General features: G+C 33.4%; 3 protein-coding genes across 3 annotated transcripts; 1 reads left to right on the top strand and 2 right to left on the bottom strand.

Moving 5' to 3' along the window:
• Positions 1 to 55: 55 nt before the first annotated feature.
• On the bottom strand, positions 56 to 4,836 carry LOC144543741 (nucleobase-ascorbate transporter 11-like). The gene is made up of 10 exons (XM_078292124.1): positions 3,988 to 4,836; positions 3,543 to 3,640; positions 2,985 to 3,155; positions 2,787 to 2,887; positions 2,346 to 2,481; positions 2,151 to 2,201; positions 1,626 to 1,913; positions 1,133 to 1,367; positions 763 to 1,043; positions 56 to 651 (listed from the first exon to the last, which is right to left on the bottom strand). The coding sequence occupies exons 1-10, from the start codon at positions 4,706 to 4,708 to the stop codon at positions 430 to 432; spliced, it is 2,304 nt and encodes a 767-aa protein (XP_078148250.1). The 5' UTR covers positions 4,709 to 4,836; the 3' UTR covers positions 56 to 429.
• Positions 4,837 to 11,900: 7,064 nt separating this feature from the next.
• Positions 11,901 to 14,089, bottom strand: LOC144543601 (FKBP-like peptidyl-prolyl cis-trans isomerase family protein). The gene is made up of 7 exons (XM_078291923.1): positions 13,823 to 14,089; positions 13,633 to 13,699; positions 13,216 to 13,454; positions 12,749 to 12,858; positions 12,554 to 12,662; positions 12,326 to 12,402; positions 11,901 to 12,141 (listed from the first exon to the last, which is right to left on the bottom strand). Exons 1-7 carry the CDS (start codon positions 13,866 to 13,868, stop codon positions 12,022 to 12,024), a joined length of 768 nt encoding a protein of 255 aa, XP_078148049.1. The 5' UTR covers positions 13,869 to 14,089; the 3' UTR covers positions 11,901 to 12,021.
• Positions 14,090 to 18,695: 4,606 nt separating this feature from the next.
• Positions 18,696 to 21,649, top strand: LOC144543742 (ubiquinol-cytochrome C chaperone family protein). The gene is made up of 7 exons (XM_078292126.1): positions 18,696 to 19,036; positions 19,488 to 19,707; positions 20,081 to 20,247; positions 20,737 to 20,861; positions 21,095 to 21,155; positions 21,247 to 21,295; positions 21,380 to 21,649. Exons 1-7 carry the CDS (start codon positions 18,848 to 18,850, stop codon positions 21,454 to 21,456), a joined length of 888 nt encoding a protein of 295 aa, XP_078148252.1. The 5' UTR covers positions 18,696 to 18,847; the 3' UTR covers positions 21,457 to 21,649.
• Positions 21,650 to 23,086: the final 1,437 nt, after the last annotated feature.

The raw sequence follows: 23,086 nt of genomic DNA on the forward strand, positions 1-23,086 counted from the left end.
TACCAAGACAAACATGTAATAGAATAATACAAACATTCGATAATTACACAACCAGTTTCTTTGAACCTTCTGATATTATTGTTTTGAAAAAATAATTTACACACGATCTTAAATAGAACATCTATATATGCCTTTCTATGCTTATACCTTAAACAAGCCTAGTTTAAATTGGGCAAAAAATAATCAAACTGTTAATCATATGAAACTAATAACCAAAATAAATAATAGAAACAATAGAAACAATGACCACCCAGTAAAAAAACAAATATGCTATTCTAATGTGACACAGATATTATTAATCTCTTCCTTTCCATGGTATTTCATAGACCTCTTACCAAAAATGCAGAAACTTCAATTAAAAAGGTCCTTGAAATATCATGGAAATGAAACCTACCCAATTAAATAAAGTACAAAAAGAAATCTTTGAATTCAGGGACCCAGGCATTTCAGACATTTAAACCAGCAACATATCTTCTGTGGCAATTTGTAAGGCTCAAGTGAAGCCGGGTCAATATCAGGCCGTTTTAGATCAGACCAAATATACACCCCTCTCTCCTGCTTTGTACCTGGTACTGTGTTGTCCAGTATAAATGCCACCAGAAGGGCCACCACTGTGCTTATTGATAGAAGCGCATTTAATGTGTAGTTGAGCTGTAAAGAAAAAACATAAAATTTTGGAGATCATATCAACAAATGCATTGTATATGCTAAAACAAAAAAAGCTTATTTGTTGTCTTGTATATATTTGCTGTGAAATCTTACCCCACTAATACTGGTGTGAACAGGCCCACTTGAAGCAGCAGAGTATGGAATGAGATAGCTCGGCAAAATAAGGCTGGTATTGGGGGAATAGCCCTGGATGTACGCTGGAACTGAGAGGGATATAAACAAAGTAAACCCGACAATTATGACATTTCTGGAGCTAGCAGTTTGTGTATATCTCAAAGTAGAAAGACCTAATGCTACAACAAGAGCCCATATGAAGCACAGAACAGAGGCGGCTAATGCTAGAGGGATGGATGCAAGGAGTGCGCCAATTTTACCTAAGAGCATATTAGTAATATTTTATTAGGAAGTAGGAACTAAATTAAACCTCAAAGTCAATTGAAAATTCAAGGGAAAGAATAAATACCAAAGAAGGAGAAAATAATTAATAATATTGCACCAAGTTGCAGTGCTCTTCTGCTAGCCATTTTTGTTGTACCCACAGTATGTACATTCTCTGTCAGGGTAGTGGATCCTAGACCCGTTCCCCATAACCCGGCAATTATACTAGTAACTCCTTCAAGGCCTATTCCTCTGCTCACTATTCCATGTGTTGGAGGTCTCAAATTTACTAGTAAGGCTGTAGCATGATAAGATCCCACCTGAAAAGAAATATAAGAATAAACAATATATACTATGAGAATTACAACTGAAGTAATATACTACACACATACTGTTGAAGGAGTTGTAAAGAGTTCCGAAGATTATCAAGACACAAATGTTAAAGCAGGTAACTTCAATGTTTGGAAGGGGAAATTGTCAATTTTTTTTTTCTTTACAGGGGTATATGTAAAATTCTGAGGCATGAGTAGAGACAAGTGACTAAGTGGAATTCTCCTGATTTAAAGAGGCCAACTTACTGAGTCAACAGATGCAACAAGGGAAGCAAAGACCATAATAATCACTGTCTTGAAGTGAAAAGTGGGTGGGCCCCATTGGAATGGATAAGGGATCCGGACCCAATCAGCAGTATGCCACGCATTAGATACGTCAGTACGGCAGTGCCTCATGGTTTCGACCTTTCTTCGGCATGAATCTAATAAAATATTAGAGCTAGGTACATTCGAATTACAACCCTTGTAGCTGTAGGCGCCACCAGCAGTTAGAAAGAACGCATATGCCCATATTATACCAACACTGAGTGGAATCTGAAAATGAAGTGACAGTAAATAAATAAATTTGATAGAGAACAAATTTTGAGAAGATAGAATTAGAAGTCTTGGGCACAAGAAAGTCAGATGAAAATCAACAGAGAGCAGCAAAACAAAATCAAACTTAGATGGGATTCACAGCATTGGTAGTGAGAAACCTAAATGTACTATAATCTGATAGGGGTATGGTGAACCAGTTTTATAGAGGGAATAAAATAAACTGGAGAAAATTACCGCATAAACAAGGAATATACGATTCCCAAATAAGGAAATCCGTCGCATGTACTGCAAGGACAAGAAGAGTGTCTTGATTAGTAAAATATTAAGTACATATTTCTCAAGCAATGCAATAGACATGCATATTTTGCAAGCTGTTTCATAGAGTTGTTGAGATATATTGGTTACACAAGACATCAAAAAATTAATTACCAAGGTGAAGAGAAGAACAAGGACAATCAAGGGAACACTAATCTCAATGCAGCTACCAGCTTGAGGAAAACCATAACTGAAGAATGCCAGGCCAAGGACTGCTACTGTTGGTGCCACCACCACTGGATTTATTATCCTATAATTTTGAATAGTTTACATTAAAAAAACCCAATAAATGTTAAAACACCACAAAAATATCAATCACAATTACAGATAGAGTTGGGAGATATGAGAAACATTTTATATGCCCTTGGAACATCACCCATGATTTATGCCCATTCCCTCGTTTTGAAAATGCACTAATAACGCCTCATTTCTGAAGAAAACCACAACAGGCTGCTTCCCAGCTTTTGGAGGGGTCAATGGTAGATTTGTGAAGCAGAAGGGCATAAGAGGAATATTTTTTTTCATTGGACAAATTAAGTAAAAGTAAGAAAGTACCTCACAAGAAGAGACATGAGACCACTGTAACCCAAAATTGTCTGAAAGATGGAAGCAACAATTACAGCACCTTGCAACTCCCTCATTATATGCTTGAATTTCTGCATTTGAAGCAAGACAACAAAACATCAGCATATTTCTAAACAAATAAAACAAAATAAAGTCTCGTACCCACAACTAGAGTTGTCAGAAACTTACATTTTGACTGAGATTTCTGAATTCGTCAGAGTTTATAATTACCAAGGCAGGTGCAAGATATGCAAAAGAACTCCCCTGGACCAATGGAAGCCTTGTGCCAAAAAATGTGTGCAGAATTGTAGAAATACCAGATACTAGCAGCATTGTTGAAATAACTGTAGCAGTATCTTTCTGTAAAAAGTACATAAAATTAAAGTGAGACTAACTCGCATTATTTCAATTTATACAAGTTTGACATGCATAGAGCTTCATTATAGACAGCCACAACACATAAATGCTATACCATACTGGTATCATAGATTAGCCTGATTCTTATACTGTACCAATACAGTACTGTGCTTTCCAGAAGTTCAAGTTAGTTCTATAGCAGCTGGTGTGTGCAGTGGTTGGTACCAAATGGTGGGAGATACAGGTTGTAATCTTTCATAGAAAGCATGCCCTAATTCTGTTTGGGTTTCTTATGTTTAGATAATGACACAGCTGCACTCATGTAATTTTTAATTAAAAGGAAAGGAAATAAAAATGGAAAAAGAAAAGAGAGAGAAAAATAAATCTTACATCAGACCCGCCCATGACAGGTACCATAATCAAGGGGATGAAAACAAGTGAACCGGCTATGGATAAATAGTGCTGTACTCCATACAAAAATAGGGACACTAAAATAATAAGAAAAGAACCACAAGTTAATTTCAACTTTTTTTTTAACTCCGTTACTCCTGACGTACCCATTTTGCACTAAATTAATGGAAAATTGTACCATGATATATCCAGTTGTGCTGTTTGTTAATTATAGTATATTATATTTAATTAATTCAGCCAATTTATGTAAGATATGCATGTATATATTGGAACATTAAACTATAATAAATTCAGCCAATAAAGCACTTATTACATCCAATATTTCAACATTGGACTCATGTAGTCATGTGGTGTTAAATGCGATTATTCCCACTAAAAGATAAAAGATAAAAGTAAAAATAAATAAATAATAACACAAGCTTACCCCAACCAGGATTCTCTGTGACGCCACATTTCAATCCATTGGGTCTATACACTTCCTTATCTCCCAGTTCTTCTCCCTCCACTTCCCATTGCGAATCTGAGAGAACCCCTGAATCTAATTCCCTTTCAAATCTCTTTTCATGTAAATCTACACCCTCTGTTTCCTTTTTCAAGCCAACATCACCTGCTCCCCTCATGTGACCCGCATTCCTTCTCCTTTCTCCTCCTTGAGCCTGTTCTATCTCAACCCGGTCTGGATGCGGGTGAACTGCTCGATCCGGCAATGGTGCCCGGTCCAATCCCTTCTCTAGGTCCTCTGACGTGTCACTAAACCCCGCTGATTTGTTAATACTAGTGCTCTCTTCCCATCTCTCTCTCAACCTCCGGCCCAACCTTACCGGGTTGAATCTGACCCGGTTCGGCCTTTCCGGTCCATTAGGTGCGCTGTCCTCTGGTTTAGACGTCGGTCCTGCCGACGTGGTGGGTTGGTCGTGAAATGTACGAGTGGGACCCGCCGTAGACGATGGCTTGGGGAGAGGTCGAGAAATTTCACCGGAGTTTGAGTTAAAGCCGGTTCGCTTGGCCCAGGTTTTCAGCTCGATCGGGTTGTGGTCGGGGTCGGTTCGGGGCACGAAGGGTTCGATCCGAGGAGGCCATGGACCGGGCCGGTCGGGTTTAGGGTTTTTGGATGGTGGCTGACTGGAGCTTGAACCAGGCTGCATTGCTAGAAATTCGAGAGAGAAGGGGAGATGAGAGAGCGAGAAGTGTAAAAAAGAAGAGACAACGGTACAGAAACTTAAAAGCGGCAAGGAAAGGAAAGTGGGGAGAGTAAAAAAGAAGAAAACAGCAAAGGAAGGTGGAAGTTGAGAGAGTGGGGATCTTAGTGAAAAAGAGAATTTGTATCCCTGAAGTAACACAAATTTTGCTTTTGAATCTCAACCGTTTGATCAAAATTGCACGAATCTTTTTCGAATCAGATTGGCCAGGATTCTGATCGAACGGTCCCTATCTCAAAATCAAATTTTCAGTTACTATAGGGAATCTGGACCCAGTGAAAGTGGGGTGACGTGTCGCTTTCAGTTTTAGAATAATTTTAGAAAAGGACTGCAGATTTTCTATATCGTGTTCCTCATGGATTAAAAATAGCGAGTATGTGGTAGTTTTAATAGTAGTGGATAACGATAGATATCGTTACCATAAATAGCTCTTATGTAATAAATTATCTCTACTGTTATATAAAAATCATAAATTAATACTAAAATTCTTAAAATAGCTCTTATAAAATAGAATAGATAAATGGTAATTTTAGCTCGGTACATGGATGGCCATAAGATAAGAGAGACGGGAGATTTGGTTGCGGTATGTGGAAGAGTGGGGCCGTTGGAGGTTACAGGAGTGATAGCAACGGGAGACCTTAATCAAAAACGACGATCCACGTAGTCTTTTAATCGGAAAAAATAAGGGTAATTTAATAGGTTTAATTATAGAATAATTATATGAAACTTTCCACTCCTATCCGGCTATCCCTCCATTTTCTCCGCACTCTTTTTCTATTCCTTAACTGTCATATATCCCCCCACTAATTTCGTTAAAAGTTTTCTTTTATCCCCGCATTAAATTAGACTGTCATTTAATACCAATCCCCGCATTAATTATGCATTCCTCTAATAACAATTCCCGCATTAATTATTCATTTAAAAACAATCTCCGCATTAATTATACTGTTATCTAATAACAATCACCGTTAATAAATGCTTATCTGTTAATTGATGTTCAAAAAAGTATTTATCATTATTTCTGAGAAGTATTTACCCTTGTAACATAGAATATTTATCCATGTAACATGGAGTATTTATCATTATGTCTGAGAGTATTTATCATTGATGTTTTACTGAAAGTTGCAAGTATGTCTGAGAAGTATTTATCGATGTAACATAAAGTATTTATCATTATGTCTTAGAGTATTTATCATTGGGTGAGAGGATTGTTTATTTAATGGTATCCAGTTGTGCGGGAACAATTAAAAAAAAAAGGAAATTTTCTGCGGGGACAATTAATGAATTGATTTATTATTTCATAAATAAAGATCATTGCATAGGGTTTAATACCTGACAAATTCAAGTTAAATACTTTGATGCTTCAAGTTAAATACCCGCAGTTTTTTAAACGCTCATTAATGATTGAGCGGTCCCCCCATGTTAAATGGTCCCCAGTTGTGCGGGGACGATTAAAAAAAAAGGAAATTTTGTGCGGGGACAATTAATGGATTGATTTATTCTTTCATAAATAGATATCATTGCAGAGGGTTTAATACCTGACAAATTCAAGGTAAATACTTTGATGCTTCAAGTTAAATATCCGCAGTTTTTTAAACGCTCATTAATAATTGACCGGTCCCCCCATGTTTTTTTGGCAGTATCTGTGGAGATAAATGCGGGGTGGAGATTGCGAGGATTGTTATCAACGTCCTTAATTATATCTTTTGTAGGCTGTAGCGACCAAAGGGTGTAAATGGATACGGATTATCCACTCCGTATTCGGAGATTATCCGAATTCAGATTAAACGGATATGGATAATTACATATACGGGTACAGAGAATTTTTGCATATGATGAAAAAATGGCAGATACAGATACGGATACGGATAATTTTATGAAGGTGAATATCCGTATTCATATTCGCAATTATTCGGATTCGAAATTACTCCCAACTAGCTTTAACTTTACTGCTCTGGATATAAGTTGTTATATATTATCTCATATTCATTTCAGTCTTGGTTGTGGTATAAATGATAATATAATATGTTTTTTAATTTAATTTATTTTTTTATTAGTGATAGTGTTACAATAACACAATTTGTTTTCTTTTTTACTTCCATTTCTTCATTCTCCATTCTTTTCCATTCAAGACTTTTAGTCCGTGAATGTAGTATGTTTTTAGTCTCTGCTAAATTGGTTTTAGTCATTATTTCAAGACAACAATAAGTCACTTTTTGTATCTTAAAGTGCATAACTCAATTATTCGACAATTATTCGTTTCTTATCCGTATTCGAATCCGTATCCGTTGATTATCCGCTCCATATCTGTATCCGTTTAAGGCGGATATGGTTTTAAATTTTGATATCCATTTACTATCCGTATCCTTATCTGCTCATTGAAAAACGAATACGAATATGGTATTAGTATTATCCGCTCCGTTTACACCCCTAGTAGGGTACTTTTTACTGATATCTATAATTTAAAGAAAACTATGATGAATTGTAAATAATTGACGAATAATCCATGCATTTTCTTAAGGAGATGAAATGAATTGAACTTACAAATATAAATTGTTTTTAGTGATATGTTAGGTAGATGTATAGATTGATTAATTTCTTTAATTAGTTCCTTCTTTTAAATTATATTGATCTTGTAGATGTGTTTTAGCTGTGTGCATATGAATTGTTTCTTTTTGTTATTTTAAAATTATAAAATATCAGGTTTCTTTAAGATGCACACTCAAAGATATGGTACATCTCAATTGAAAAATACTGACGTGGTAGAATAAAATATATTAAATTAACTGAACTTACGAAAATAGGAGATTAATTACATGATAAGAATGATTTAGTATTATTTAATAAATATTTTCTGAAGCTGTCGATGCGACAAAAAAAAGACTTTCTTCTGAAATTGCATGAATATACTTGTCGTAATGAGCCACGACATTATTATATTAATATATTTATAACAATTATTATTTCGAAAAACATATTTGAGAATTTCTAGGTTTTTATTCAAGTTCAATAATTTTTAATCAACCGTGTTTTTCTTGGAAGCGAAGAGGATCCGAAGGCCATGAAACCAAATTTGTTCTTATGCCTCATCTGAATCACACAATTTAAATTCATGAAAAACAATTTAATTTTAATTTTTGTAAAAACCTCAACGCAAATATAATATAAGGATCCAAATCAAACATAGGATCGAATTAGTTCAATGCTGAAAGGATGCCCCGCTTTTAATTTTGTCACGAAATCGAAAAAGGGGAGAAAGAACGGCGATGCTTGCGCTTCTCCGCTGTAAAAATTTTATATTTAAAGATTCCTCCGTCAGTAATTTAACTTTTACTGTGGATCTTTTATATGGACCCTTTTCATGAAGGGCCTGTTCGGACGAATCACTGTTCACGTTAACTGAATTATTTTTTTTTCACGGAAACAATTTTTTTCAGTTCAATTTCCGTGCTCATGTCCATTCCCATTTATCGGCCGAACAGACCCGTAAGCTGTTCAGAAATCGTCCGACTGACAAGTCACCTGATACATTTGTCAGGTGTCTTTTCTAGTCTAGTAAATAAATACTGTCTTTAACAGTCGAGTGGTTTTTATACTTCACGGACTATTAATACGACCCCCTACCTTAAGATATGATTCTACAAGCTAAGAGCATATATAAGGAGCTGTGCTGTAAGCCTGTAAGAGATCTCATACTTGTGTAGATGGTCGTATAAATTATCCGGTACTTCGTATTATCGACTCATAGTAATAACTATTCTCTCTTAGATTTTTTTTTTTTTTTTTGATGAATGATCTCTCTTCGATTCCTGGATGAATGAAAAAAGGTGGTGCGAACTGCAAACGTATCAGTAAAGCAGAAGGCAAATGCTAACCATCCCGATCTTTAGCTTCTCACCGAGTGGTTGTTCGATCGGTTCATCGATCGTTTCTCAGGAATTTAAGAAGTTTCTTATTATTGAGATGTATGATGTATCATCGTTTCTCACCGAGTGGCTTCGTTTTTGTTGAATTTGGTTGTAATCTAAATGTAATTCTGCATTATCTATTTTTTTTGCTTAGTTTCTCTCATAGTATGTAGCGCAGGATGTAAGATTGAGATGTAGGGGATACACGTGCATGCATGCCTGTTGTAGTAATTTAGAAAATAAATCTGCTGTAATTCTTGGGGAATTACAAGACCCTGTAATTCCAATCCGAATCGTTGGTCTTTTTCGATATTTGTGCATGAAAACTTACTTTTTTTCGAAATCTGTGTAGAAAAAATTTGAATGGTTGATATTGAAATTTCAGGGCCCTGTAATTCCTTCTGGGATTACAGCAGATTCGGACTTAGTAATTTAATATTGGATTGGATATGGCCATGCCTATGGTCATGATTGTAAAACTCTTTTATTAATACAACCACATGTCAACCCATGACAAGATATATATAAAAAAAAAATTCTTATTATTTATGGTAATTTATATTCATGATATGCATTAGAATAGTTATGAAAATGTAATGAAATGAATAGTAAAATTAATAGTGAAGTTTTTTTATTTATTTAGAAAAAATATATATCTATTCAATTTTTCTTATCTATTAAAAGTAAAGAAATTTGCTTTCTCGTTTGTCTATTTTGTACAAAAAAAATAATGTGCGACATGGATAATGTCGCGATGCTCCTCTAATTTTATTTTTAATCATGGCAAATAATCTTTTAATTTTATCTAACATTATTAATATGAAGAATGATTGTGTTAGACAGAGATAAAGAAGAGACTCTAATTAATGTTTTAGTATGTTTCTTGATGAATATTTAGCATGTTATTATTTAGGATCCTGATAACAATCCCCGCAGTCTCAACCCCGCACAAACTGCCAAAAAAGTCATGGGGGGGACCGATCAGTCATTAATACTCCGCAGAAACTGTTAGTATTTAATTTAAAGCATCAAAGTATTTATCTTGAATTTGCAAAGTATTAATCCCTATGCAATGATCTCTATTTAGGAATGAATAAATCAATCCATTAGCTGTCCCCGCACAAAATTTCCTTTTTTTTGAATCATCCCCGCACAACTGGAGACCATTAAATAAACAATCCCCTCATAAATACTTGTCATTTATCCCCGCACAAATTTTCCTTTTTTTTTTCTGGATTGTCCCCGCACAACTGGGGACCATTAAATAAACTATCCCCTCACCCAATAATAAATACTTCTCAGACATAAGGATAAATACTTTATGATACATTAATAAATACTTTATGTTACATGGATAAAAATTTATCAGACATAATTGCAACTTTCAGTACAATATCAATGATAAATACTTCTCAGACATAAAGATAAATATTTTATGATACATTGATAAATACTATATGTTACATGGATAAATACTTATCAGACATAATTGCAACTTTCAATAAAATATCAATGATAAATACTTCTCAGACATGATGATAAATACTTTATGTTACATGGATAAATACTTTATGTTACATGCATAAATACTTCTCAGACATAATTGCAACTTACAGTAAAACATCTGTGACAATGATAAATACTTTTCATATATAATCGTAAATACTTGTCAGAACAATGATAAATATTTTCTTGAACTTTGTTCTTGAACTTGTCAATAAGTAATGTTTAATCAAATCAAAGTATTATCATGTCAGGGACAATGATAAATACTTCTGAGACATAAGGATAAAATATTTGTCAGAACAATGATAAATACTTTTTTGAACATCAATAAACAGATAAATATTTATTTGCGGGAATTGTTATTAAATGACAGTATAATTAATGCGGGGATTGTTATTAGAGGACAGTATAATTAATGTGAGGATTGTTAATTAATGCGGGGATTGTTATTAAAGGCAGTAATTAATGCGGGGATAAATGAAAATTCTTAGAGGAATTAATGCGGGGATAAAAGGCAATTAAGGGAGTTAATTTGAAGAGAGAGAGTGCGGGGTTAAATGAGGGGACAGGGTTGAGGGGATCAATATAATTATTCTATTATTTATTGATGCATGACACCAATTACATGATTTATCAACTAGTGAATAAATAACCTGCGATAGTTTCTCAACAGATTTTGTTTAGTGTTTATTGCAAATAGGAGAGAAATAGGTATAGAAGAGAAAGCAATAAACACTGTAAGGAAAAATGAAATTAGTCCGACTTCGTTATTTTTTCTCATCATTTTTTAGAAGTTGTATGAAAAAAAATACATAAGAACAAATGGTAAAGAAATAAGCCATCTGAACGGAAAATAATATTCCAGTTAAATTCTCACAAAGTTTTACTACGTGAACCGGCCCCAAGGCAGAAAACAATATGACCATGACGAAGTTTTTGGGTTTTGTTTTCAACCCAACTAATTATATTGGGTTGAAAAATTTTCAAGTTGGCCCATCCAACTGTATAATTTATTTTTTCTACGGATTTTGCGAGTTAAATTGATTAAACGGATCTTAAACTCAATGGATATTTTTAAGATACACGTTATTGTTATCTTTATATTTATCATCGCATTAAAAACATTACCGCTTACAAATAGACGAATTATAAATAAAACAACATAAAGATAACTAAGCACTAAGAGATAGATCAAGGATTAAAAAAATATTTATTTATCTAAATCATCTAAGATAAGTAAAATACTATTCATTATTAAAAAGCTAAGCATCAACATTACATATAACATCCATAAACCAAAGACATAATTTTAATTCATAGTAATACTTAAAATTCTCAAGTATCTTTAAAGTCGTAGAGCTTCAAACTTCTTAGCCGTTTTGGATTTTCGATGAGTAAATTGCTTACCACAAAAAAATACATTCCCTAGATTAAATATAAGTTTCTTACTGAAAATCTAGAAGAATGGTTTAGAAGTGGTGATAAAAATAAGAGTGATTCAAACATGTTGTTAACTAATTAGATATATAAATATTTAAGAAATATATGGTGCAATATTGTGGGTGGAGTTAAAATGGATTTATTTTTAAATAAATGCACAATTAAATTCAAAATAATAAATTATACAAAGTCGAAATCTGTATCCAATCCGATGACGTCACAATCTGATAAAAAATGGACTGGATTGAATGAATCGGACAGATTAATGGTGCTAGAATGTTGTGTGTTCTCAACAAATTTTCATGTATTGATGACAGAAAACAAATTTCAGCTTTGGATCTTTCAGATGTTACAACTTAGCTTACTAAGAAATATGTAAGACATGAGAAATTTTAATCATTTGACTCAGGTACAGACGACATCAGAATAAAATCCAATGGTTCTTCTCTGGCAATCTTGTACTCGCAATAGTTCTACATCAAAAACCTCAAATTGTTTTGCACTAAAGAATGTGGATGGCCCCACCTGCAGCAAATAGTTAAATTCTCTCATTGAATATTATAAACTGAAAGTTCTATTGGGTCCTGTAAGGTATATACCAGTACGGTACAAGAGATACCACCTGAACCAAGAATACTTGTTTCTGTGGTACCAATAAACACAAATAATAAATTATCAAAATGGAGGAAAACATATGAAAGAGACTCACCGGAGGCCCGAGTTCAGGTGGAATAATGATTCTCCTCTTGCCACCTGGTTTCATATCTTTTATTCCTTCTTCAAATCCTATATTCATGTACATATCTAATTCAGAAGAATATCTAATTTTAAGCTCGACTCAGTTTTCCACTAAGCTGGTACGTACCAGTAGGCTACCAAAAAGTTTAAAGTGCATCTCTGGCCTGATACGCTTGGATAAACCTAAGAAATTACTTGCCTGGAACTAAGCTATTGTTGCCAAGGCGAATTTTTGCGGGTGCTCCTTGGAGATATGTACTGTCAATCCTTCGGCCTGACTCGTTATATCCGGTGTAGTGAAATACTACCTACAAATTTTACAACTAGAATTAGAAACTTTATATACCCTAAAATCATTATATCTATGGAAAGAAAAATTAAATACTAAATATACCTGTTGGCCATCCTTGGGACAGTCACCAGTACCGACCTCTATATCCCTGTAAATCAAACCTGAGTTGCTTTTTGTATAGTTCTCTGGAGTCACCACCTTCACCTCAAAACCTAAATTTTATATCACATAGGGATTATTAAGAAATGTCAATTCTTGCGCAACCTGACCCAACCTGGATACTAGTCCTGACGAATGACCTTACTGGATTTATGAATTCATTACCGTTATATGTATTATACTAATTAAAATTACATAGTTATGATAATTGCATATAAATATCTTCTGAGATAGTTCTAACTACTTCCAACCATAAGAATTTAGAAATTGAAACTCTACTTCAGTGAAAAGAGGAAATTCAATGCAAAATGGAGCTTTATGACAGTAACCCAGCACAATCCCATTCAGTTTTACCAGCAAGTCAGGATGAGTATTTTAGCAAATTTCCAGAATATAAAGTAAATATTTACCTTCTCTGATGAAACTAGGAAAATCCTCAGGGGCATTATTGGCTTGTTGCATCTTCCTGTTTTGTTCAAGCAAGCGCCTTTCATCGTAAATGGCTTTATTTTTTGACTTCGCATAAGCAGCAAATGGAGAAAACATGCCCATTGAAATAAAAGAAATTACGAGAACATCCCTCCTTCCCCTACATTCCATTTGATTTAAATTGCTGCAACTAGAATTGCATTCTTCATTCCCTGAATACCTACATTTGTGATGAGCGTTGTTTTAAAGGAATCAAAACAGTTCTTAGCCTAGATTCCATTTTTGCGCAAAGGTTAATCTCATTTCAATCAGGAACCAAAACCTCAATCATAAGTTTATTGAAATTACCATTAAATACACTTGAGTATGCAATTGAACAAAACAGAAAGTTAGCTTACCTCTGAGAAGCATTCTTCTTTTTAGAATTGAGAGCTCTAGGTAGTAATCTTGTTTCTACAGGTACTCCTACAGAAAAGAAAATACTACAGTTCAAGAATATTATTGATTATAACTCCATAATTGTGAGACATCAGGATAAAAGTTGCACAAATATGATGTGTGCGTGTGCGAGAGAGAAGAGAGAGGTACTGCGTAGTGATGGGGGCGGGAGAGATGGAGAAGATACAATCTCCATTGGAGCTGGTTCGACCGAGTTCAGCTAAAAGAGCACGAGAGGAAGAGGCTAGCGAGCAGGGGACTAGGGGTCGCCAGGCTTGAGGCAAAAGAGGCAGTAATTGAGAGATAGAGAGAGAGAGAGAGAGAGCGCGAGTGGGTTGGCGGAGGAAGGAACTCGGGAGAGTGGGTAGAGTCGTAGAGAGGAGGAGGTTCGGCTGGGGGGAGAGAGAAGGTAAGACTATGAGCCTGACACGTGGGCCCTGAATGTAAGGGTATGTTTATTTAAAAAGCTGTTCACTCTTGATTATTTATTGTGTTTTTATTTGCTAATAACCAATATATTTCTGTATAATGAATTCCTAATTAAAGGAATTCGGATTTACTACATGATATAAATTAAAATTGGCCTTAGAGCTATGTTTGAAAGAGGGACAAGCACAAAATGATAGCGCATTTAATAAAACGAACTGTACGGGAACAGATTTTTGTTACAAACTCACAGTACTCCGAAACACAGTTTCTTGTTTTTAATAAAACAAACTGTAAGTGTTTTTTTTCACGGAGACACCAAACAAAAAAGATATTTACAATTAACAGAATGTTTTAAAGTTTGTCCGGCTACTCAGCAACTGTTTTCTTTTCCTTTGCTATCCCTCATTGTTGTGGAAATAATAATGTGGAAATAAGGATGTGAGTTAGTTTGTTTTGTAATTTGTGTAGTAATAACTGAACATCTTATTTGGTGATGAAAAAACGATGTATAGTATACAAAAAATATATTATAACAATTAATGTAGCCAATGGCGGATTTTAGGTCCATTGATATTTTATATTTGTGTTTATTTCTAAATTGAAATAACGTCTACTATTAAATTTTATTCATGGCTCAGTAGAAAAAAATTACGCGAATCGAAAAGAAAGTCGGGCCAGACTGATTTGCGTAAAAGAAAGAAACAAACAAAAAGACGCGGTATGATTTGCTGCACTCAGAAGAATCGTTGATTCGCCAGGAGAAAAAATAGGTCCGCTGCTAGGGATCTAAATATGTACCATGGCGTGACTTGGATCACGTGTTGTGCAATGACAAGTCAGATTTATATGTGTTGTGCATCATGCGGTGACCAAATTAAGAAGGATGGTCATGACACGTGAATGGTCACAATACGTTAGTCACGCCTTAATCGATCACGTTAAACTTTTTTTTTTTCATAATTTAGGTTAGTTTATTTAAGATTTGTCATTCGAACAAAATCTAACGGTTCTAATTACACGTGACCAAATCTTCCGTGTGACATGTCGTGTCGTACCAAATTTTCAAAAGATGGTCACGTCGCATGAATAGTCACGGCACGAGACACGCGAGTTACAGCACGTGACTTGCACACGTGTCGTGTCGTGTCGTGAAAGAATTGTGTTGATATTGTACTCTTGTCAATATTTTGTGCCTATCCCAACCGAAATCATAGATTTGCTCAGCCACCCTTGAATGGTTCTTTTTGGTGGTTTAATTTTTTTGGGTACATATTGTTAATAAAGTTGAGGGTTGTGGATGCATTTGAATAATGCTATCCATTGGTGTTGGTATATATAATTAAGATACTGGTTAGATTTTAAGAATTTGTTGTGAGGAAAATGTAATATATGTTAAATACTCGTAAGCACTTATCATATGTAGAATTTTTTTTTTTCAAACTGTGTGGAGATGAGGCTTGATAGATCGGTTGTGCAAGATCATATGGTGATTTTTAAAGAAAATGAGCGTAATGTTATGAATTATAGAACTTTTATAAGAGGGTTGTGCAAGAATCGTGAAGGTACGATGCCATTGGGTTTTCCAGATGTCATGATTCTGGCATGTGTGATGTGTCTGATATGTTGTTAGTAGTCTGAGCTAGTAAGGTGAAATTGAGGAGGTATTGGGATGTTGATATTAATATATAACAGTAACTTCTTTATTGACACAATACCTTTAAATATTTTAATTGTTTAGATAAATTTGTCTTTCATTAGTAACTTCCTTTTAAAATTAAACTTTTCTTATATTAATGTGCATCATTATTTCCTTCACTGTTTAATTTTCTTTTGTGAAAGTCAAAATCGCAAATTTATTACCATATATATGGTAAAGTCTTATTGCAAAAATAAAAGAATTAAACAATAAAATTATTAGACAATTGTTTCATGTTTTGTACGTGACTCTTTAATTCTCTTCACCACAAAAGCAATTGTCCTGATTTTCTTTTTCTTTTCTTTTTTTTTTCTGAAGAAAACTGACAATGGCTGTAATTGTTCTGATTTTCTATCAACACTGAGCACTTTTGTTAAATTAATACTGAACTTCAATCCCATCCAATTATATGCTCTTCTTCTTTAGCTGTTTAATTCAAATAATCGCAAAACAAAAATTATAATGTCTTTTTCAATCTTATTTAAACACACATATAGATTTAAAAGTACACAACTACAAGAATAATTAAAAAAAAATTCAAGCATGTAGTTGTGTTGTTCTGGATCAATAAAAATACATATACCATATTATCTATTGAATTTATCAAAAATAATATAGAGTAAGATAATAGATTGGTTCATTTTCCTGTCGCTCGATACTTGAGATTTTAGAATTTTTTTTTCTCCTCTTTTGAAAGATTTAGAAAATAAAAAGAGGAGATCCAACAACTATGAAAATCAAATCTTCAAATATTTGAGTTGGATGGACAATTTTGCCGAATAGTTTCAAATAAAGGTGATTATATACCTAGTTTCAAATGATAGTCTTCCAACTTTTGTTCTTAATGTGTTATGTTCCTCCACCTACAAAACAAGACAACATTATCAATAATAATGAGTTCAAACTTTTCTCAGCTTGTTTTTTTCCTTTTTCGACAAATCGTACATTTTTATTTGCCTTCGAAAATAAATCTGTCACACACAAGTACAACCAGTATACTATTAATATTTATAATCATTAATTTCAATGTGTTACTTAAAAAAAATAAGAAAAAAGAACAGAAATATATGCAAGGTATGTCTAATTTCTAAATATGCAAAATTAAATGGAAGAAAGAAATATTACCAGATTCTGATTTGAATCAGAAGGTTCACCGAAGCCTGATTTTGGCCTTGGTACTGAATCTCTAGTTTGCTAAATATCTCGTGAATACTTTGAGAAATAAACACGATTATTATCATGAAGTGTTGAACTACAATGACAGTAAATTAATAAGAAATAATCAATTTTTATCATCATTATAAATGGTTGTAGATTACAATATATATTAAAGTAAAAAAAAATATTACCTCGGAATTTCATTGCTCCTTGGTGCCTCCAATGTCCCATGATAAAAACAAAAACCAACAAAAATAGTGCCCCTTAAACTATCAATAGAAAACCTAATGGTATATGCAATACATTATTCAATATTAAAGGAAACAAGCAAGATGTTTGTACATATTTGAGATTCAACTAATTTATCTCGTCTTTCACAACTTAAGGTTTTAAATATGGATGTAAAAATTAATAGAGCATGAGATCATAAATGTTGTACATGTATATGGTAAATAATTATAAATGCATGATTTAACTACCTCTAAGCTCAAACGGCACAAAGAAATTGAGTATGATCAATCTTGTGCATGCCTTTTGTGCATACCTCTTAAGCTCAAACGGCACAAAGAAATTGAGTATGATTTAGTGACAAACGTTGTAATTTAAAATAAACAAAAATCAAATGTGTACAAATTTCCACTTTTGGGAGGAAAAAAGTTGATGGATCTAAAAATTAATTTTAAAAACTTATATTTTTCACTTGATAACTTATTCTAATAAAATTTCCATTTTTGAAACGGAAAAGGTCGTTAGCAAGAAATGTAATAAAAAATCCATGTAATAACACTCTTTCATAAGGTATGATGATGAATGTGCAAAATTGAAAAAAATACACACATAAAAAATTAACTATTAGTCTTTACTCTTTAATGATAAACTAGTTGTTTTTCATATATATACTAATAACAATAATAATAGAGATAGACTATCATGCTTTGCAAATTAAAGTGGATGTTTTAATTTGCGCTCATATCTCTAGTTTCAAAGTTCAAATTATCAACCTGAACTTCTCAACATGTTCTTCATATTGAAATGTGCTTGGAGACCAAATTTTACATTTTTTGGAAATTTTTTACTATTTTTTAAGAATTTAATGAAAAACATTAATTTTGAAAAATTCTAAAAAAATAGTAAAAATTTTCAAAAAAAAATGTAAAATTTGGTCTCCAAGCACATTTCAATATGAAAAACATGTTGAGAAGTTTGGATTGACTATTTGAACTTTGAACTAGAGATATGAGCACAAATTAAAACACCAACTTTAATTTGCAAAACATGGTAGCCTATCTCATAATAATAATAATAATAATAATAATAATAATAATAATAATGATAATAATATAATCATATAACTAAGTATTTTTATTATTAAATTAGTTAATTTTAATAAAAATATTATTTCTAAACTCTTAGCTACATTTCGTTATGAGAGTTTGCACATGTAAAAGATCATGACATTTCGATTTTGTTTTAATTAGTATTGAGAGTTTACAAAAATACATCAATGTGGATAAATTATAGACATTAATTTTTCAACTTATTGATGCATATAAACTACAATTAAAAAGTGATAATTTTTTATATAAATGTAGCGAAAATAATATAAATACATTTAACAGTTTTATTTTAATATACAAATTATAATATTTTTGTTATTAAAAAAATTAAAAAGTAGAGTCACAAAATAATACAAAAACGAAGCATTTGAACCCGGTCTATTATTGGTTTTTTACTTCAGATTAAACCCGGTGTACTAATGGTCCATCCCACAATTTGTGGACCGTCGTGCATCCGCGTCGCCCCCCCCTCCCCCCATTCCTCCTCTCTTCTTCACTGTGCTAAACCCTTGCCCCCTCCCCTCGTGCTCCTTCTCTAGTTCCCAACTTGTAAAGATGTTATCGCGATTGAGAAGTGCGGCCCCTCACCTCTCTTCCGCCTTGGCATCTCAGACGAATATATTTTCCAAAAGCACCCCTAAAGAAACCACTTATTACTGCTTTCTCAGTGCCAATGCCTTCTCTTCTAAAGTCGCCCCTGCCAGTGTTGATTCGTCACCTCCCACCATATCAAAGAAATCCGAGGTAACTCTTTTCCATTTTTACCAATGACTGGGATTGGATCATTGGATCGAATCCGATAGGGAAGTGGAAAAAGAAAAAAAAAAACTGGTACAACTACGTCAGTTCTGAGTGCTGGTAATTCATTTGGAAAGAAGTAGTAGATGATTCGTGGTGATATTGATTTGCGTATTTCTTTCCTTTAATTAAGTTTGTAAATATTATACAGAACATTGTAAGCCTGTTTTTTATGTTAGCAATAGGAGCAATTAAAATGAGAACAAAAACACAATATTAGTCTCCGGAAACAATGCACAGACAAAAGAATTAACAGTACCATTGAACAATAGCATGCATTATGCACGTATGCTATTTTCACCAACTTTTTTCTAATTTCCAATTGTTGCAACAGAATAAAGGTCCAAATTGGATTTATTCTTTCATTTTACTTTATTGATCGATTTTCTTTTTACAGGTGAAGGTTAACCTGAATGCCATGTTTTGGTCTAAGCCATGTTCACTGGCTCTGGCAAAAGATTCTCCTCTAAGAATTGAAGAACCAGAATTTTCGGGAATGAAGCGGCTTATGCTTAAGTTACTCTTGTTCTATAGTAAACAAAGCAAGTCTATTCGAGGGGCAAATATAGTTTATAAGAGAATTATTTCTCAGGTTGACAAACCTCCTATCTATGATGGTTCGTGCTCTTTGTTATCATACTTTGTTTGATGGAATTGTATTCCACAAATTTGCTGAATATTTTGATGTTGCTGAAATTTAGATAGTCATTCAACTAAATCTTATCCTTAGAAACTGGAATCTATATGCAGTTGCTTTTGCTGATATTACTGCAGTTGGATAAATATAATTAGACTCAGAAAATTGCTAATTCCATTTGAGCTTAGCAAATCGTTTTCCAAGCTAGAGACTTCTCTTGTTATTTCACAATATATCTTTTTCTTTGCATTTAATTTCAACTTGACATGCTTCACATGGTTTGCTGAAAGAAGTTTCATTATACTTGAGCTCTAAGATTCAATTAGTTTCATGATAAATATTTTTTGGTTCAGTTTTTAACTTGGAGAAGACATTTAAAACAACATATTCCCTACTTATGCTTCACATGTGGCTTGTGTTGCGCCGGTTGAAAGAAGAAGGGAAAGAAGGCACTGAATTTGGTCAATATCTCTATGAAATCTACAATCACGACCTTGAACTAAGGGTTTCTAAGGCCGGGGTATATTTTCTCTGCTTTTCAGTTACCATCTAGTTTCTGGAATACATGCTGATAATCTTACTAGAACCTAGCAATGCAAATTTAACCACTGAGCCGGGATCCTGCCGATTGTGCAAGTTACTGATGTCACTGGTATGGTCTTGTACACAACTGGTTCCTCTGAAATTGCAAGCAGTCTCTAATAATGCTGAATTGAGCTTGATGTTTGTAAATTTTACCCTAATTTTCCTCCATAACTTTTAATCAATCTCAAATCCTTAACCTGGTTAGCCACATTTACTGATGTAATTCTACATGAAGCATGCCAGAGAAGAGAGAAGAGAAAACAGAGATTGTTTTGTGTTGTTGTATAATGCTCCCAAGTCCCACTTCATTCTGAAATCTCAGAAAACACGGAAAATAACTCAAATATGTAACGGAGGCAGAACCCTTGCTCATATTGTAACAGCTTGGAATTTGTTTTGTCTAACTTAGGTTCTGTTGTGATAGGTCAACTTACTATTGATAAAGTGGATGAAAGATCTGGAGAAAATATTTTATGGGAATATAGTGGCATATGATGCGGCTTTGACACAAGAAGCCAAGCATCAAGATCTCGCCAATGTTTTATGGAGGTATTATTTTCTTAATTTATTTTATCATGTTATAAAGAAAAAGAACTTATTTTCAACATCCCTTGCTGGTTTACATGTCTATTGTGCAAATGCTAATTCTAATTATCAGTTGAAAAGCTATTTCTTTTTCATTGCAATCCTGGAAATTTTGTTATTTTAGAATATTCTTGGGTCAATTAGTTGAAAAGCCTTACTGAGATTTTTTTGTTACGAATTTTATTTTATTTTAACAGAAATATTTTCTCAGAGGATGGTTCAGATTCTATGAAAGAGGCTGCTTCCATTTCTGTCCAGGCATATTTCATTATTATTTCTGATAATTTATTGAGGAACTTTAGTTGTGAAATTATGAGATTTTATATTTAAATTCTGTATTTTATTATAGGCAATGGCAAGATACGTGCGGAGAGAATCAACTTCCCTTTCTTTGACCGGTTAGTTTATAAAACAATTTAGAATGTTTATCTTTTCATGATGTAGTTTAGTAGCCAGATAACAAAATTTTCTTTGGTTAACAGAAAAGGAAGCCATATACTCTGGAAACTTCTCGTTTACTCCCTTAGCTTCTTCTCCCTTAACAAAGATGGTGAAATGAAGATTATAACCATCTTTTTGGTTAGATTAAGTGCATTTTGTTTCTTTTTTACATTTCTAATGAACAGAATAAGAATTAAGGATTTTTCCGGGTACCGAATTAGTCTATGAGGTATTTTGAATCCCTTATGGGTGATTATTATGTTTTTTTATAATATAGTTGGGGGCTTCAGTCCTTGTTTTTTTGTTTTTTTTCACTCTATTATTCTCTCCTAGTTTGTAGGAAAATTTAACCAAAATCACAAATTTTATCTGGTTATTTTTCTATGTTATGTTTGTCTAGTTTTTTTATTGGTGATGATATTAATGAACATGCAATCTCTGATGAAATAAATATCGGAAAGTAATGTTTGTAATTACTTTATTACACGGTAATACGGTATCCATCATTACATCATACCTTGTTCTTTCAATGGCATTGCTCAGTGCTTTGAAAATAGAGAGAGGAAGAGAGAGAGTGTGACTGAGAAAGAGAATTCTCTCTAAATTTGATCAGACTCCTTCCCAGCCGGCTGCTGCCGTTGTTCTTTCCCCCTTCATCCTACAACTGGTTGCCGGGCCCTGCCACCGCCAGCCATTCCAAACTCCTCTCGAATCTCCTCAGTTCAGCTCCAACACCACTTGGATCTTTACTGTAGTTGTTCTTTACCAGTGCTGTTTGAGAAGTTTGAGAAGCAATGGTCGAGATCTTTACCAGTGCTGTTGTTTGAACTTTGAAGTGTTTGTTATTTTGGTTGATTTTTGTCTATTTGTCAGGTGTAAATCATGTTTTTAAAAAGTATGTCATTGTTGTGCCAAGTGTAAGCACAACATTACTCCTAAATCTGCTCATCTATAACATGATAGGACACGTGGATAGGCACCAGGAGTGGTACTAAAATATTGAGATTGAAGACTGGATTAATAACTATTACATAGTTACGAGAGGAGTTAATACTAATAATTTTATAAAATTTAGAAATTTCAAAGGATAAAAATAAAAAATAAAAAATTATAAGAGTTGCTTAACACCTGTTAGGCTCTACATGAATCTGGATGTGGGATAACAGATTGGGATAACATTCAGGTTATCTCAATTGTTATCCCAATTGTTATCCCAAAAAAATAATAACAGATTCATGTTATCCCAATTGAATGTGGATGGTCACTAATTCAAAAGAATAACATTCAATTGGGATAACAATTGAGCCCTTGATTTAATGTGGGTCTAGATTTTCAATCCAAATTGAAAATGCATGAGGCCTCTCTAACATGATTTGGATAGACTCAAAATTTATGTTACTTTAGGGAATTAGGGGATCCAAACTTCCTATTCTGTTGGGCGTCATTTGTAGATTTTGAGCTAACTCAATACGGTTTAACACATCACCTGTCGCGTCAAAACACAAGTGCAAAATACATTTTGAATGTTAAGATCTGAATTTTTCTTTGGTTAACAATAAACTTGATATAGGTTATTTTGTACATTTTAATATTCATAATTGAAATTTTATTTCTCATTGCTTGTAAAATTCCAGGTGCTCAGATTTTTTTAGTGCTGTAATTGGAATTCTTGTTTTCATAAATGTATTTGTGCGGAAATTCAACAAAAAAGAAGAATAAACGGAGAGCAAAGCAAACAGTCATTAATT

This window comes from Carex rostrata, chromosome 25, assembly GCF_964058835.1.
Source record: "Carex rostrata chromosome 25, lpCarRost1.2, whole genome shotgun sequence".
In the NCBI taxonomy this organism is placed as follows: domain Eukaryota; kingdom Viridiplantae; phylum Streptophyta; class Magnoliopsida; order Poales; family Cyperaceae; genus Carex; species Carex rostrata.